This window comes from Colius striatus, unplaced genomic scaffold, assembly GCF_028858725.1.
Source record: "Colius striatus isolate bColStr4 unplaced genomic scaffold, bColStr4.1.hap1 scaffold_84, whole genome shotgun sequence".
NCBI classification, from domain to species: domain Eukaryota; kingdom Metazoa; phylum Chordata; class Aves; order Coliiformes; family Coliidae; genus Colius; species Colius striatus.
The window spans coordinates 129,136-145,730 of NW_026908540.1; the positions used below are offsets into that span (position 1 = coordinate 129,136).

Below are 16,595 nucleotides of genomic sequence, written 5' to 3' on the forward strand. Positions count from 1 at the left end.
GGGAATTGGTTGCAAACAGGGTGATTTTTTCCCTCCTGGACCTTTTCTGGGGGTGAATTGGTTGAAATCAGGTTGATTTTTCCCCTCCTGAATGTTTTCTGGGGGGAACTGGTTGCAAACAGGGTGATTTTTCCCCTCCTGGATGATTTCTGGGGGGAACTGGTTGCAAACAGGGTGATTTTTCCCCTCTTGGATGTTTTCTGGGGGGAATTGGTTGAAATCAGGTTGATTTTTCCCCTCTTGGATGATTTCTGGGGTGAATTGGCTGCAAACAGGGTGATTTTTCCCCTCCTGGATGATTTCTGGGGGGAACTGGTTGCAAACAGGGTGATTTTTCCCCTCTTGGATGTTTTTGGGTGGGAACTGGTGGAAAATAGGGTGATTTTTCCCCTCCTGGGTGCAACCTGGAGGGGAATTGGTGGAAAATAAGGTGATTTTTCCCATCCTGGATGTTTCTGGGGGGAATTGGTTGAAATCAGGTTGATTTTTCCCCTCCTTGATGTTTTCTGGTGCGAACTGGTTGCAAACAGGGTGATTTTTCCCCTCCTGAATGTTTTCTGGGGTGAATTGGTTGCAAACAGGGTGATTTTTCCCCTCCTGGATGTTTTCTGGTGGGAACTGGTGGCAAACAGGGTGATTTTCCCCCTTTTTGATGTTTTCTGGAGGGGAATTGGTTGCAAACAGGGTGATTTTTCCCCTCCTGGATGTTTTCTGGAGGGGAATTGGTTGCAAACAGGGTGCTTTTTCCCCTCCTGGATGATTTCTGGGGTGAATTGGTTGAAATCAGGTTGATTTTTCCCCTATTGGATGTTTTCTGGGGGGGAATTGACTGAAAACAAAGTGGTTTTTCCCCTCCTGGATGTGTTTTGGGATGAACTGGTTGCAAACAGGTTGATTTTTCCCCTCCTGGATGTTTTCTGGATGGAATTAGTTGCAAACAGGGTGATTTTTCCCCTCCTGGATGTTTTCTGGGGTGAATTGGTTGCAAACAGGGTGATTTTTCCCCTCCTGGATGATTTCTGGGGGGAACTGGTTGCAAACAGGGTGATTTTTCCCCTCTTGGATGTTTTCTGGGGGGAATTGGTTGAAATCAGGTTGATTTTTCCCCTCCTGGATGATTTCTGGGGTGAATTGGCTGCAAACAGGGTGCTTTTTCCCCTCCTGGATGCCACCTGGTGCTGGCCACAGCCCTTCACCATCATCTCTGAGCATGACTGGCCACATTTCCACCCCCATGGACCAAAGGGATGGCTTTAGAAGTTGGCTTCTTCCCTTGGGATTCCCTTCTTCCAGCACAAAACCCCCCCAAAAAGACCCCCAACGACCCCTGAGATCCATCCAACCTCAAGCCCACCCAACCAACGCTCCACCAAATGGTTGGTTGCTCATCTCCCAAGTCTAAAGCAGGTGCCTATGGTGAGTCTTGGCCCCCCAGTTGGTGTTGCCCAGGCTGCTGATGGCAAATCCTCCTCTTCCTTGGGCTTTTGCAGGTGTTGTCACCTCGCTGGCTGTTGCTGCCTCAGCTCCTCACCTAGGGGAAGATTTCATGGTGGCCTTCATGCAGAATGGATTGCAGCAGAGCCTGGACAGCGACTTCAAGCTGCTCATCACAGGTTACTCCCCTTTCACCTCCATCACCATCTCCATGAAGAAGCCTGGCATGAGGATGACGGTGCAAGCCACCACGGGCCAAACCATCCTGGTGAAGATCCCTCCTCAAGCTGAGATGGTTGGGAGCAAGACCTTTGACAACACCATCAAGGTGAAGGCCAACAAGGCCGTGTCCTTGGTGATGGTGAGTGAGAAAGCCACCTCAGTTGACTCAGCTGTGGTGTACCCAGTACACACTTGGGGCACAGAGTACCACGTCGTGACACCCAACGTCGGCACCGACCGCTACGGAGAGTTCGTGGTGGTGGCTTGGGATGAACCCACCGAGGTTGACCTTCACCTCAAAGCCACAGTGACCTACCAAGGGAGGTCTTACCCTCGAGGTTCAGTGCTTTCCATCAAGCTGGAGCCTTTCCAAGCAGCTCAACTCCAAAGCCCATCTGATATGTCCGGCACGAGGATCGTGGCACGGAAACCCATCACCGTCTTCACCGGCCACACGTGCTTGGCCAGGTTTGCCCAGTGTGACCATTTACTTGAGCAGCTCCAGCCTGTTTCCAACTGGGGCACCACTTTCATCGTGCCCCCTCTGCCTTTTGAGACTCAGTCAGACATTGTCTATGTCTCCACTTCTCAACCCACCCATGTTGAGTCCCAACATGGGGCCACCAAAACCATCCGGCAGCTACGACCCAACCGCTCCACGTTCTACGGGCTCCAAGCCTTGAACACCTTGTACCTCAAGGCCAACACTGGCATCCAGGTCATTTTCTTTGCTGATGGAGGTACCAAAGGCACCATCTCTTATGACCCTTTCTTTATGACCATCCCAGATGTCTCCAGCTACTGCAACTCCTACAGCATCTTTGCCCTGGAGGGTTATGACAACTACGCCCTCCTCATAGCCAAGACCTCAGACACCTCTGGGATGATGCTCAACAAAGCTCCCTGGAGGAACATTGAGTGGAAACCCATCCCTGGCACGGATTATGCCTGGGCTGGGCAGAGTTTGGGTGCCCAATTTGCTGTCCACAAGGTGGAACATGAGACGTCACCCTTTGGGTTGCTCAGCGTTGGGATCCGGGATCAAAGAGCCTACGGCTCGGCGGCTGTTTGTGACAGTGGTGAGAGCCCCAAGTTCCTTCCCCCAACCCCCTTTTCCCCCTTCCCTTCTGCCTCCCCTCTTGCAGTTTTAAGGCAAAACCATGTGGTTTTAGGAGTTAAAAGCTCCTCTCCCCTGAGACTGGTGTGGGGAGCATCCCATTTCCATCCCCCCCCACCAACCTTGCTGAGAAACGTTGAGCTCACACCTGGAGAAGCACCTAAAACGAGGTGGTTTGAGCTCAAATGTGGGCAGCTGGGTGTAAAAAGGAGACAGGAATCCACCCAACGTGGTTTTGACCCACTTTAGGAGAGGCTGCTTCATCATAGGAAGGTGAGGGTTGACCTCTAAAGGCCACCCAGTCCCAATCCCTTGAGAAACGTTGAGCTCACACCTGGAGAAGCACCTAAAACCAGGTGGTTTGAGCTCAAATGTGGCTCCTCTCTCGTGCCACGAGGGCAGTTGGGTGTAAAAAGGAGACAGGAATCCATCCAACGTGGTTTTGACCCACTTTGGGAGAGGCTGCTTCATCATAGGAAGGTGAGGGTTGACCTCTAAAGGTCACCCAGTCCCAACCTTGCTGAGAAACGTTGAGCTCACACCTGGAGAAGCACCTAAAACGAGGTGGTTTGAGCTCAAATGTGGGCAGCTGGGTGTAAAAAGGAGACAGGAATCCACCCAACGTGGTTTTGACCCACTTTAGGTGAGGCTGCTTCATCACAGGACAGCAAGGATTGACCTCTAAAGGTCACCCAGTCCCAACCTTGCTGAGAAACGTTGAGCTCACACCTGGAGAAGCACCTAAAACCAGGTGGTTTGAGCTCAAACGTGGCTCCTCTCTCGTGCCACAAGGGCAGCTGGGTGTAAAAAGGAGACAGGAATCCACCCAACGTGGTTTTGACCCACTTTAGGAGAGGCTGCTTCATCATAGGAAGGTGAGGGTTGACCTCTAAAGGTCACCCAGTCCCAACCTTGCTGAGAAACGTTGAGCTCACACCTGGAGAAGCACCTAAAACGAGGTGGTTTGAGCTCAAACGTGGGCAGCTGGGTGTAAAAAGGAGACAGAAATCCATCCAACGTGGTTTTGACCCACTTTAGGAGAGGCTGCTTCATCACAGGATGGCAAGGGTTGACCTCTAAAGGTCACCCAGTCCCAACCTTGCTGAGAAACGTTGAGCTCACACCTGGAGAAGCACCTAAAACGAGGTGGTTTGAGCTCAAATGTGGGCAGCTGGGTGTAAAAAGGAGACAGGAATCCATCCAACGTGGTTTTGACCCACTTTAGGAGAGGCTGCTTCATCATAGGAAGGTGAGGGTTGACCTCTAAAGGCCACCCAGTCCCAACCCCTTGAGAAACGTTGAGCTCACACCTGGAGAAGCACCTAAAACGAGGTGGTTTGAGCTCAAACGTGGGCAGCTGGGTGTAAAAAGGAGACAGGAATCCACCCAACGTGGTTTTGACCCACTTTAGGAGAGGCTGCTTCATCATAGGAAGGTGAGGGTTGACCTCTAAAGGTCACCCAGTCCCAACCCCTTGAGAAACGTTGAGCTCACACCTGGAGAAGCACCTAAAACGAGGTGGTTTGAGCTCCAATGTGGCTCCTCTCTCATGCCACGAGGGCAGCTGGGTGTAAAAAGGAGACAGGAATCCACCCAACGTGGTTTTGACCCACTTTAGGAGAGGCTGCTTCATCATAGGAAGGTGAGGGTTGACCTCTAAAGGCCACCCAGTCCCAACCTTGCTGAGAAACGTTGAGCTCACACCTGGAGAAGCACCTAAAACGAGGTGGTTTGAGCTCAAACGTGGGCAGCTGGGTGTAAAAAGGAGACAGAAATCCATCCAACGTGGTTTTGACCCACTTTAGGAGAGGCTGCTTCATCACAGGATGGCAAGGGTTGACCTCTAAAGGTCACCCAGTCCCAACCTTGCTGAGAAACGTTGAGCTCACACCTGGAGAAGCACCTAAAACGAGGTGGTTTGAGCTCAAATGTGGGCAGCTGGGTGTAAAAAGGAGACAGGAATCCACCCAACGTGGTTTTGACCCACTTTAGGAGAGGATGCTTCATCATAGGAAGGTGAGGGTTGACCTCTAAAGGTCACCCAGTCCCAACCCCTTGAGAAGCGTTGAGCTCACACCTGGAGAAGCACCTAAAACAAGGTGGTTTGAGCTCAAATGTGGCTCCTCTCTCATGCCACAAGGGCAGCTGGGTGTAAAAAGGACACAGGAATCCATCCAACGTGGTTTTGACCCACTTTAGGAGAGGTTGCTTCATCATAGGAAGGTGAGGGTTGACCTCTAAAGGTCACCCAGTCCCAACCTTGCTGAGAAGCGTTGAGCTCACACCTGGAGAAGCACCTAAAACAAGGTGGTTTGAGATCAAATGTGGGCAGCTGGGTGTAAAAAGGAGACAGGAATCCACCCAACGTGGTTTTGACCCACTTTAGGAGAGGCTGCTTCATCATAGGAAGGTGAGGGTTGACCTCTAAAGGTCACCCAGTCCCAACCCCTTGAGAAGCGTTGAGCTCACACCTGGAGAAGCACCTAAAACAAGGTGGTTTGAGCTCAAATGTGGCTCCTCTCTCATGCCACAAGGGCAGCTGGGTGTAAAAAGGACACAGGAATCCATCCAACGTGGTTTTGACCCACTTTAGGAGAGGTTGCTTCATCATAGGAAGGTGAGGGTTGACCTCTAAAGGTCACCCAGTCCCAACCTTGCTGAGAAGCGTTGAGCTCACACCTGGAGAAGCACCTAAAACAAGGTGGTTTGAGATCAAATGTGGGCAGCTGGGTGTAAAAAGGAGACAGGAATCCATCCAACGTGGTTTTGACCCACTTTAGGAGAGGCTGCTTCATCATAGGAAGGTGAGGGTTGACCTCTAAAGGTCACCCAGTCCCAACCCCTTGAGAAGCGTTGAGCTCACACCTGGAGAAGCACCTAAAACGAGGTGGTTTGAGCTCAAATGTGGCTCCTCTCTCATGCCACAAGGGCAGCTGGGTGTAAAAAGGACACAGGAATCCATCCAACGTGGTTTTGACCCACTTTAGGAGAAATTGCTTCATCATAGGAAGGTGAGGGTTGACCTCTAAAGGCCACCCAGTCCCAACCCCTTGAGAAACGTTGAGCTCACACCTGGAGAAGCACCTAAAACAAGGTGGTTTGAGCTCAAATGTGGCTCCTCTCTCGTGCCACGAGGGCAGCTGGGTGTAAAAAGGAGACAGGAATCCATCCAACGTGGTTTTGACCCACTTTAGGAGAGGCTGCTTCATCAGGAAGGTGAGGGTTGACCTCTAAAGGTCACCCAGTCCCAACCTTGCTGAGAAACGTTGAGCTCACACCTGGAGAAGCACCTAAAACGAGGTGGTTTGAGCTCAAACGTGGCTCCTCTCTCGTGCCACAAGGGCAGCTGGGTGTAAAAAGGAGACAGGAATCCACCCAACGTGGTTTTGACCCACTTTAGGAGAGGCTGCTTCATCATAGGAAGGTGAGGGTTGACCTCTAAAGGTCACCCAGTCCCAACCCCTTGAGAAGCGTTGAGCTCACACCTGGAGAAGCACCTAAAACGAGGTGGTTTGAGCTCCAATGTGGCTCCTCTCTCATGCCACGAGGGCAGCTGGGTGTAAAAAGGAGACAGGAATCCATCCAACGTGGTTTTGACCCACTTTAGGAGAGGTTGCTTCATCATAGGACGGTGAGGGTTGACCTCTAAAGGTCACCCAGTCCCAACCCCTTGAGAAACGTTGAGCTCACACCTGGAGAAGCACCTAAAACGAGGTGGTTTGAGCTCAAATGTGGGCAGCTGGGTGTAAAAAGGAGACAGGAATCCATCCAACGTGGTTTTGACCCACTTTAGGAGAGGTTGCTTCATCATAGGAAGGTGAGGGTTGACCTCTAAAGGCCACCCAGTCCCAACCTTGCTGAGAAACGTTGAGCTCACACCTGGAGAAGCACCTAAAACGAGGTGGTTTGAGCTCAAACGTGGGCAGCTGGGTGTAAAAAGGAGACAGGAATCCATCCAACGTGGTTTTGACCCACTTTAGGAGAGGCTGCTTCATCACAGGATGGCAAGGGTTGACCTCCAAAGGTCACCCAGTCCCAACCCCTTGAGAATCGTTGAGCTCACACCTGGAGAAGCACCTAAAACGAGGTGGTTTGAGCTGAAATGTGGCTCCTCTCTCGTGCCACGAGGGCAGCTGGGTGTAAAAAGGAGACAGGAATCCATCCAACGTGGTTTTGACCCACTTTAGGAGAGGCTGCTTCATCACAGGATGGCAAGGGTTGACCTCTAAAGGCCACCCAGTCCCAACCCCTTCTGCTCAGGCAGGTTCCTCTCCACCAGGAACGTGTCCAGATGGGTTTGGGAACCTCCTGAGGAGCCTCCAAACCCTCCCAGGGCTCTGATTTCCTCTATAAATCCATCCCCTGTCAAGAGCAAATCGCCTCTAATTGACCAAGAAGCCTCCAGCAACGTGCCCCAGGCGGTTTGAGCCTGAGTTGAACCTCAGGCAGCACCTAGTTGAGCTCTAGAGGTGCTGGTTGACCACCTCCAGGGCTGTTGATGGTTCTGAGCCACCCCTTGAGGCCAGGTCTGGCATCAAAGTCACCACCCCACCCCAAAACCCAACCAAGTGCCTCTTCTTCCAGACCCCTGCAGGCTGGTGAAGTGCCGCCCGAAGGAGACGTGCAGGACGGAGAAGGGGGAGGCCGTGTGTGCCCACGACTACATGGGCACCTGCATGGGCTCCCAGAGCCTCCAGTACCACACCTTCGATGGTGTGGCTGTGGACATCCGTGGTGGCTGCTCCTACACCCTGGCCAGGTCCTGTGGGGATGACCCTGGGCTGGTGCCTTTCGTTGTGGAGGAGGAGAAGAGAGGGGAAGGTGACTCGGGGGAGTCGTTGGCCAACGTCTCTGTGTACTCCTACAACATCTCCATCCACAGAGGAGGAGGAGGAGGCAAAGTCCAGGTGGGTTGGTTTCTTCTCTTCTGGTTTGGAAGCCACCTGAGATCCTCCAAACGCTCCCTGGGCAGCCTGGGCCAGGGCTCAGCACCAAAGGAGCTTCTCCTCATGGTTCCAGTGGGACCAGAGACTCACTTCAGAGCTCTTGAGACCTTTGAGAGCTTCTCCAGGCAGGTTCCTCATGGTCAGGGGGCACAGGAACGTGTCCAAGGGGGTTTGGAAGCCACCTGAGATCCCCCAAACCCTCCCTGGGCCAGGGCTCAGCACCAAAGGAGCTTCTCCTCATGGTTCCAGTGGGACCAGAGACTCACTTCAGAGCTCTTGAGACCTTTGAGAGCTTCTCCAGACAGGTTCCTCATGGTCAGGGGGCACAGGAACGTGTCCAAGGGGGTTTGGAAGCCACCTGAGATCCCCCAAACCCTCCCTGGGCCAGGGCTCAGCACCAAAGGAGCTTCTCCTCATGGTTCCAGTGGGACCAGAGACTCACTTCAGAGCTCTTGAGACCTTTGAGAGCTTCTCCAGGCAGGTTCCTCGTGGTCAGGGGACACAGGAACATGTCCAGGGGGGGTTGGAAGCCACCTGAGATCCTCCAAACGCTCCCTGGGCCAGGGGTCAGCACCAAAGGAGCTTCTCCTCATGGTTCCAGTGGGACCAGAGACTCACTTCAGAGCTCTTGAGACCTTTGAGAGCTTCTCCAGACAGGTTCCTCATGGTCAGGGGGCACAGGAACATGTCCAGGTGGGTTTGGAAGCCACCTGAGATCCTCCAAACCCTCCCTGGGCAGCCTGGGCCAGGGCTCAGCACCAAAGGAGCTTCTCCTCATGGTTCCAGTGGGACCAGAGACTCACTTCAGAGCTCTTGAGACCTTTGAGAGCTTCTCCAGGCAGGTTCCTCGTGGTCAGGGGACACAGGAACATGTCCAGGGGGGGTTGGAAGCCACCTGAGATCCCCCAAACCTTCCCTGGACCAGGGCTCAGCACCAAAGGAGCTTCTCCTCATGGTTCCAGTGGGACCAGAGACTCACTTCAGAGCTCTTGAGACCTTTGAGAGCTTCTCCAGGCAGGTTCCTCGTGGTCAGGGGACACAGGAACATGTCCAGGGGGGGTTGGAAGCCACCTGAGATCCCCCAAACCTTCCCTGGGCCAGGGCTCAGCACCAAAGGAGCTTCTCCTTATGGTTCCAGTGGAGCCAGAGGATCCCTTCAGGGCTCTTGAGACCTTTAAGAGCTTCTCCAGACAGGTTCCTCATGGTCAGGGGACACAGGAACATGTCCAGGTGGGTTTGGAAGCCACCTGAGATCCTCCACAAGCCTCCCTGGGCAGCCTGGGCCAGGGCTTAGCACCAATGGAGCTTCTCCTCATGGTTCCAGTGGAGCCAGAGACTCACTTCAGGGCTCTTGAGACCTTTAAGGCTCCAAAGCCTTGCTGAAGCCCAGGCAGATGGGTCTCCAACCCCTTGCTGAAGCCAAGGTAGATGGGTCTCCAACCCCTTGCTGAAGCTCAGGCAGATGCCACCCACTCCTCTCCCCTCCTCCCCAACCAGTTCCACCCTCATGGGAGACATCAGGTTGGTCAACCAGCATTTCCCCTTGGTGAATCCATTGTTGACCCCTCCATGTGTCTAGTGACAAAGGGGAGAAGGTGCTTTGCACCTCACTTGAGGCACCTTCTCATTGTTTTGGGTTGACACTGAGGAGTTCAGTGATTTTAAGACCAGGACTCAACCCTGAGGGTGACTTTACCTATGGAGCCCACCCAACCATGGAGCTCTACCACAAGAAAAGGGGTCTGTGAGACCTCTGGGTCTATCTTAGAAGCTCAGATGAGCTTCAGTGGGCTTCACACCCATGATGCTTCCAAGCCCAGAAGCTGGAGGAGATCCTTCTCCAATGACACGACGCTCCTTCGACCACCAACACGCTTTGGGGCCGTTGTTGCTTCCATCCTGGATGAAACCTCTCCCCCTGGTCATGTCTTGCATGAGGTTTAACCCTTCCTCTTCTCCCCAAAGGTCAACAACAAACCCACCAGCCTCCCAACCACCCTGGAGGAAGGGAAAGTCCAGATCTCCCAGAACGAAGGTCGCATCACCCTGCAAACAGACTTTGGGCTGCAGGTGACCTATGATGAGGACTGGGCCATCATGGTGGCTGTACCCAGCAGCTACTTTGGGGCAACCTGTGGGCTCTGTGGCAACTTCAATGAGGACACAGAGGATGAGGCAACGCTTCCAGATGGCACCCAAGCTGCCAGTGGGGAGGATTGGGCTGAGAGTTGGAGAGATCCATCATGCCAAGATGATTGTAGAGACCAAGGCATGGCAGGATGTGGTGAGTCAGGTGAGGAGAACCCCAAAGCTTCTTTTTGGGGGGGTGGGAAGAAGGGGATGCACTGGGAGATCTCACTGAGGCTTAGAGTTGCTGCCCAAACTGGGTTGATGCTTTGGTAGGTGGCAACCAACACTTAGAAGGTGCAGGGGAAGGGTTGAGTTGCTCTTCTCACGTCGAAACGTGATCAAATCCACCTTGTGGAGCTCCAGGGGTCCATGACACAGAATCACAGGGGTGTTTCCTTGAGGGACAACCCCATGGAGAGCCTCATGCACTGGGGGGATTCAGCTGAGCCAGTATCTCCAGCCCCTTGTCCCTGTTCTCTCCAGGGGTGAATGAGGGGAGAAGAGGACACGGGCTGGAGTGGTCCCAGGGGAGGTTGAGATTGGAGCTGGGGGAGAAATTCTTCCCTGAGAGGGTTCTGAGGGAGTTCTGAGGGGGAAAGGTGGGGTTTGGTGGAGTTTGGAGGGGGAAAAGTGGGGTTTTGGTGAGGTTTGGGGAGAAAAAAAGAGGGTTTGGTGGAGTTCTGAGTGGAAAAGTTGGGGTTTGGTGGAGTTTGAGGGGAAAAAGTGGGGTTTTGGTGGAGTTTGAGGAGAAAAATGGGGTTTTGGTGGAGTTCTGAGTGGAAAAGTTGGAGTTTGGTGGAGTTTGAGGAGAAAAAGTGGGGGGTTGGTGGAGTTTTGAAGGAAAAAGTGAGGTTTTGGTGGAGTTTGAGGAGAAAAAGTGGGGGTTTGGTGGAGTTTTGATGGGAAAAAGTGGGGTTTGGTGGAGTTTGAGGAGAAAAAGTGGGGTTATGGTGGAGTTTGAGGAGAAAAAGTGGGGGTTTGGTCGAGTTTGAGGTGGAAAAGTTGGGGTTTGGTGGAGTTTGGGGAGAAAAAGTGGGGTTTTGGTGGAGTTCTGATGTAAAAAGCAGGGTTTTGGTGTAGTTTGAGGAGAAAAAGTGGGGTTTGGTGGAGTTCTGATGGGAAAAGTGGGGTTTGGTGGAGTTTGAGGGGAAAAAGTGAGGTTTTGGTGGAGTTTCAGGGGAAAAAGTGGGATTATGGTGGAGTTTGAGGGGGAAAAGTGGGGGTTTGGTGCAGTTTGAGGAGAAAAAGTGGGGGGTTGGTGGAGTTCTGATGGGAAAAAGTGGGGTTTGGTGGAGTTTGAGGGGAAAAATGGGGTTTTGGTGGAGTTTGAGGGGAAAAAGTGGGGTTATGGTGGAGTTTGAGTGGAAAAGGTGGGGTTTGGTGGAGTTTTGATGGAAAAAGTGAGGTTTTGGTGGAGTTCTGATGGGAAAAGTTGGGGTTTGGTGGAGTTTGAGGGGAAAAAGTGAGGGGTTGGTGGAGTTTTGAGGGAAAAAGTGAGGTTTTGGTGGAGTTTGAGGAGAGAAAGTGGGGAGTTGGTGGAGTTCTGATGGGAAAAGTTGGGGTTTGGTGGAGTTTGAGGGGAAAAAGTGAGGATTTGGTGGAGTTCTGAGTGGAAAAGTTGGGGTTTGGTGGAGTTTGAGGAGAAAAAGTGGGGTTTGGTGGAGTTCTGATGGGAAAAGTTGGGGTTTGGTGGAGTTTGAGGGGAAAAAGTGGGGTTTGGTGGAGTTTCAGGGGAAAAAGTAGGGGTTTAGTGGAGTTTTGAGGGAAAAGTTGGGGTTTGGTGGAGTTTGAGGAGAGAAAGTGGGGAGCTGGTGGAGTTCTGAGTGGAAAAGTTGGGGTTTGGTGGAGTTTCAGGGGAAAAAGTGGGGTTTTGGTGGAATCTTGATGGAAAAGTGTGTTTTTGGGGAGACTTTTGTGGGAAAACCTGGAGGCTTGGTGCTTTTGAAGCCCTGGAGGGCTCCCCAAGCCATGCAGCTGAGCTGCTGAGGTCCATGTGTCCGTGGTGGCTACCACCCTGGGATCTCACACTTGACCTCCAGCAACTCCCAAACCCTTTCCCACCTTCCAACCCCACAGAAGCCTTTCTCTCTCCTCTTCTCTTCACTCTCAACACTCCTTCAACCCCCCACAGCTCCCAGGTGCCCCCCAAACAGCCACTTTGAGTCCTGTGGGGTCTCCTGTCCTGCCACATGCTCTGAGCCCGATGCTCCAGCCTCCTGCAGCTCTCCCTGCGCCGCCGGCTGCCGCTGCGACCGCGGCTTCGTCCTACACAACGGCACCTGCGTGGCAGCTGAGACCTGTGGCTGCCTCCACCACAACCGAGCCTACAGAGCTGAGGAGGAGTTCTGGGAGGATGGGACGTGCCAGAGGCGTTGCAAGTGTGAGGTTGGGGGTGAAGTGGTTTGCAGGAAGGCTGGCTGCAAAGCCCATGAGAGGTGTGTGGTGGCTGGTGGCGTCGCCCGCTGCCAGGCTGCCAAGTTCTTCACTTGCATTGGCACTGGGGACCCTCATTACACCACCTTTGATGGGTTGAGATATGACTTCCAAGGCACCTGCATCTACCAGTTTGCTGCCCTCTGCAGCCAGGACCCAAAACTGGTCCCTTTCACCGTCAAGGTGGAGAACAACAACCGGGGGAGCAAAGCTGTCTCCTTCACCAAAACCGTCACCTTGGAGGTCTATGGCAACACCATCAGCATGAGCCAGGAGCATCCACGTAAGGTCAAGGTAGGTGGCCACCAAGGACCTGTTTCCCAGGCCCAAATCCCCTCCTTTTTCCCCCTCCCCCACCTTGCTCACTAAATCACACCATGGTTGGGCATGGAAGGGACCTTCAGAGCTCATCCAGCCCAATCTAAAGCAGGTTCTCCTCGCTCAGGGGGCACAGGGATGTGTCCAAGTGGGTTTGGGAACCTCCTGAGGAGCCTCCACAGCTTCCCTGGGCAGCCTGGGCCAGGGCTCCCTCCCCTCAGCACTTTCTCCTCCTGTGCCAGTGCAACTTGTTGTGTCCCAGCTTGTGCCCATCACCCCTTGTCCTGCCACTGGCCACCACGCAGCAAACACTGGCCACATCCTCCTGACACCCACCCTGAGGTGTCCCCTCGGGCTTCTCTGCTCCAGGATCAACACCCCCAGCTCTCACAGCCTTTCCTCCTCCTCACAGAGACCTCCCAGTGCCCTCAGCATCTTGGTAGCCCTCTGAGGGACTTTGGTAGCCACTCACTGACCGCTCTCCTGTCACTCTGGAGCTGGGGAGCCCAGAAATGGACACAAGACTCCAGATGAGGCCTCACCAGGGCAGAGGAGAGGGGAAAGAACCTCCCTCAGGGGACTCAGAAGCCCTCTCAGCATCTTGGTAGCCCTCTTGGTAGCCCTTGGTAGCAGTTCCCTGTCCCTCTTGAGCTGGGGAACCCAAAACTGGCCTCAGGACTCCAGATGAAGCCTCACCAGATATGGCAGAGGTGAGGGGGAGCAGAACCTCCCTCAGGGGACTCAGAAGCCCTCTCAGCATCTTGGTAGCCCTCCTGGTAGCCCTTGGTAGTAGACCCCTGTCTCCCTTGAGCTGAAGAGCCCAGATCTGACCTCAGGACTCCAGATGAAGCCTCACCAGGGCAGAGGAGAGGGGAAAGAACCTCCCTCAGGGGACTCAGAAGCCCTCTCAGCATCCTGGTAGCCCTCTTGGTAGTCCTTGGTAGCAGACTCCTGTCCCTCTTGAGCTGAGGAGCCTAAAACTGGCCTCAGGACTCCAGATGAAGCCTCCCCACATCAGATTGGGAGCAAAACCTCCTTGAACCTCCACCCCACACACTCCACACCGCTCCCCCAGTCTACCCTTGCCCTTGTAGCCCACCAGGGCTCAAGGGTGACCACCCAGAGCCTGTCCCCACCCCACCCTTCCCCTTCATTCCTCTCCCGCTCAACCCCAACTTCAGAAGCCCTCTCAACATCTTGGTAGCCCTCTTGGTAGCCCTTGGTAGCAGTTCCCTGTCTCCCTTGAACTGAAGAGCCCAGATCTGACCTCAGGACTCCAGATGAAGCCTCACCAGGGCAGAGGAGAGGGGAAAGAACCTCCCTCAGGGGACTCAGAAGCCCTCTCAGCATCTTGGTAGCCCTCTTGGTAGCCCTTGGTAGTAGACCCCTGTCCCTCTTGAGCTGGGGAACCCAAAACTGGCCTCAGGACTCCAGATGAAGCCTCACCAGGGCAGAGGAGAGGGGAAAGAACCTCCCTCAGGGGACTCAGAAGCCCTCTCAGCATCTTGGTAGCCCTCTTGGTAGCCCTTGGTAGCAGACTCCTGTCCCTCTTGAGCTGAGGAACCCAGATCTGACCTCAGGACTCCAGATGAAGCCTCACCAGGGCAGAGGAGAGGGGAAAGAACCTCCCTCAGGGGACTCAGAAGTCCTCTCAACATCTTGGTAGCTCTTGGTAGCAGTTCCCTGTCCCTCTTGAGCTGAGGAGCCTAAAACTGGCCTCAGGACACCAGATGAAGCCTCCCCACATCAGATTGGGAGCAAAACCTCCTTGAACCTCCACCCCACACACTCCACACCGCTCCCCCAGTCTACCCTTGCCCTTGTAGCCCACCAGGGCTCAAGGGTGACCACCCAGAGCCTGTCCCCACCCCACCCTTCCCCTTCATTCCTCTCCCGCTCAACCCCAACTTCAGAAGCCCTCTCAACATCTTGGTAGCCCTCTTGGTAGTCCTTGGTAGCAGTTCCCTGTCCCTCTTGAGCTGAGGAACCCAAAACTGACCTCAGGACACCAGATGAAGCCTCACCAGGGCAGAGGAGAGGGGAAAGAACCTCCCTCAGGGGACTCAGAAGTCCCCTCAGCATCTTGGTAGTCCTTGGTAGCAGTTCCCTGTCCCTCTTGAACTGAGGAGCCCAGATCTGACCTCAGGACACCAGATGAAGCCTCACCAGGGCAGAGGAGAGGGGAAAGATCCTCCCTCAGGGGACTCAGAAGTCCTCTCAGCATCTTGGTAGTCCTTGGTAGCAGTTCCCTGTCCCTCTTGAGCTGGGGAGCCCAGATCTGACCTCAGGACTCCAGATGAAGCCTCCCCACATCAGACTGGGAGCAAAACCTCCTTGAACCTCCACCCCACACACTCCACACCCCAACCACCCTCCTTCCCCTCCATCCCTCTCCCCCTCCACCCTCCCTCCAGGTCAACGGTGCCTTCGTGGAGCTGCCCTTCACCCAGCAAGGCCAATTCGACCTCTACCACAGCGGCGTCCACGGCTTCGCCCGCACGGCCTTCGGCTTACGGCTCAGCTTCGACTGGTACAGCTACGCCAGAGTCATCCTCCCCGAGTCCTACGGCGGCTCAGTCTGTGGCTTGTGTGGCAACGCCAATGGTGACCCCGGTGATGACTTCCAGAGGCGTGATGGCAACCGGGCTGGGGATGAGATTGACCTGGCAGACAGCTGGAAGCTCGCCGACGTCCCTGGTTGCTCAGCTGGTTGTACCGGCGACTGCCCGGCGTGTGGTGAAGAAGGGAAGCGGCTCTACCGGGGTGATGGGTACTGTGGGGTGATGGTGAGGGATGGGGGACCCTTCCGGCACTGCCACGGCCTCCTGGACCCGGCGCCGTTCCTGGAGGATTGTGCCTTTGATGCCTGTCACTACAAAGGGCACCGGGACACGCTGTGTAGAGCTGTAGCCGCCTACGTGAGCGAGTGCCAGAGTCGTGGTGTGGTGGTGGAGGAGTGGAGGAGTCCGGACTTCTGTGGTGAGCTGGGGCAATGGGGGGTTGCTTCTTCAGTACCCTAAAGGGTTGGGGCTAACCAACCACTCTTGGCTTGGTTTGGTGAGCTGGGACACAAGGGCATTGCCTCTTTCCACCTCTAAAGAGAAAGGGTTGGGTCAAACCAACCACATTTGGCTTTGTTTGGTGAGCTAGAACATGAGGGTATGGCCCACACCTCATCTCATCCTTTAAACATAAAGGTTTGGGTCTAACCACCCACTTTTGGCTTTGCTTGGTGAGCTGGGACACAAGGGCATTGCCCATCACTCATCCCATCCCCCTAAAGAGAAAGGGTTGGGTCTAACCAACCACTCTTGACTTTGTTTGGTGAGCTGGGACACAAGTGGATTGCCTCTTTCCACCTCTAAAGAGAAAGGGTTGGGTCTAACCAATCACATTTGGCTTTGTTTGGTGAGCTGGGACACAAGGGCATTGCCCATCACTCATCCCACCTCCCTAAAGAGGAAGGTTTGAGTCTAATCACCCACATTTGGCTTTGTTTGGTGAGCTGGGACATGAGGGCATTGCCCATCACTCATCCCACTCCCCTAAACACAAAGATTTGGGCCAAACCAACCACTTTTGGCTTTGTTTGGTGAGCTGGGACACAAAGGGCATTGCCCATCATTCATCCAACCTCCCTAAAGAGAAAGGGTTGGGTCTAACCAACCACTCTTGGCTTTGCTTGGTGAGCTGGGACGCAAGGTCATTGCCCAATCCCTTAAACACAAAGACTTGGGTCTAACCACCCACTCTTGGCTTTGTTTGGTGAGCTGGGACACAAGAGCATTGCCCATCACTCATCCAACCTCTCTAAAGAGAAAGGGTTGGGTCTAACCAACCACATTTGGCTTGATTTGGTGAGATGAGACACAAGAGCAATGCCCATCACTCATCCCACCTCTCTAAACATAAAGATTTGGGCCAACCCAACCACTCTTGGCTTTGTTTGGTGAGCTGGGACATGAGGGCATTGCCCATCACTCATCCCACTCCCC

The 16,595-nt window shown here is 54.0% G+C and overlaps 1 protein-coding gene across 2 annotated transcripts in view; it reads left to right on the forward strand.

The window, feature by feature from the left end:
• LOC133629580 (IgGFc-binding protein-like) overlaps positions 1-16,595 on the forward strand; it is a 35,140-nt gene that overhangs the window by 2,695 nt on the left and 15,850 nt on the right. For both annotated transcript variants that reach the window (XM_062020225.1, XM_062020224.1), the window contains exons 3-7: positions 1,491-2,735; positions 7,358-7,680; positions 9,685-10,012; positions 11,981-12,576; positions 15,015-15,579. In XM_062020225.1, coding sequence (XP_061876209.1) covers positions 1,491-2,735; positions 7,358-7,680; positions 9,685-10,012; positions 11,981-12,576; positions 15,015-15,579 — 3,057 coding nt within the window. The remainder of the gene's footprint in view (positions 1-1,490; positions 2,736-7,357; positions 7,681-9,684; positions 10,013-11,980; positions 12,577-15,014; positions 15,580-16,595) is intronic.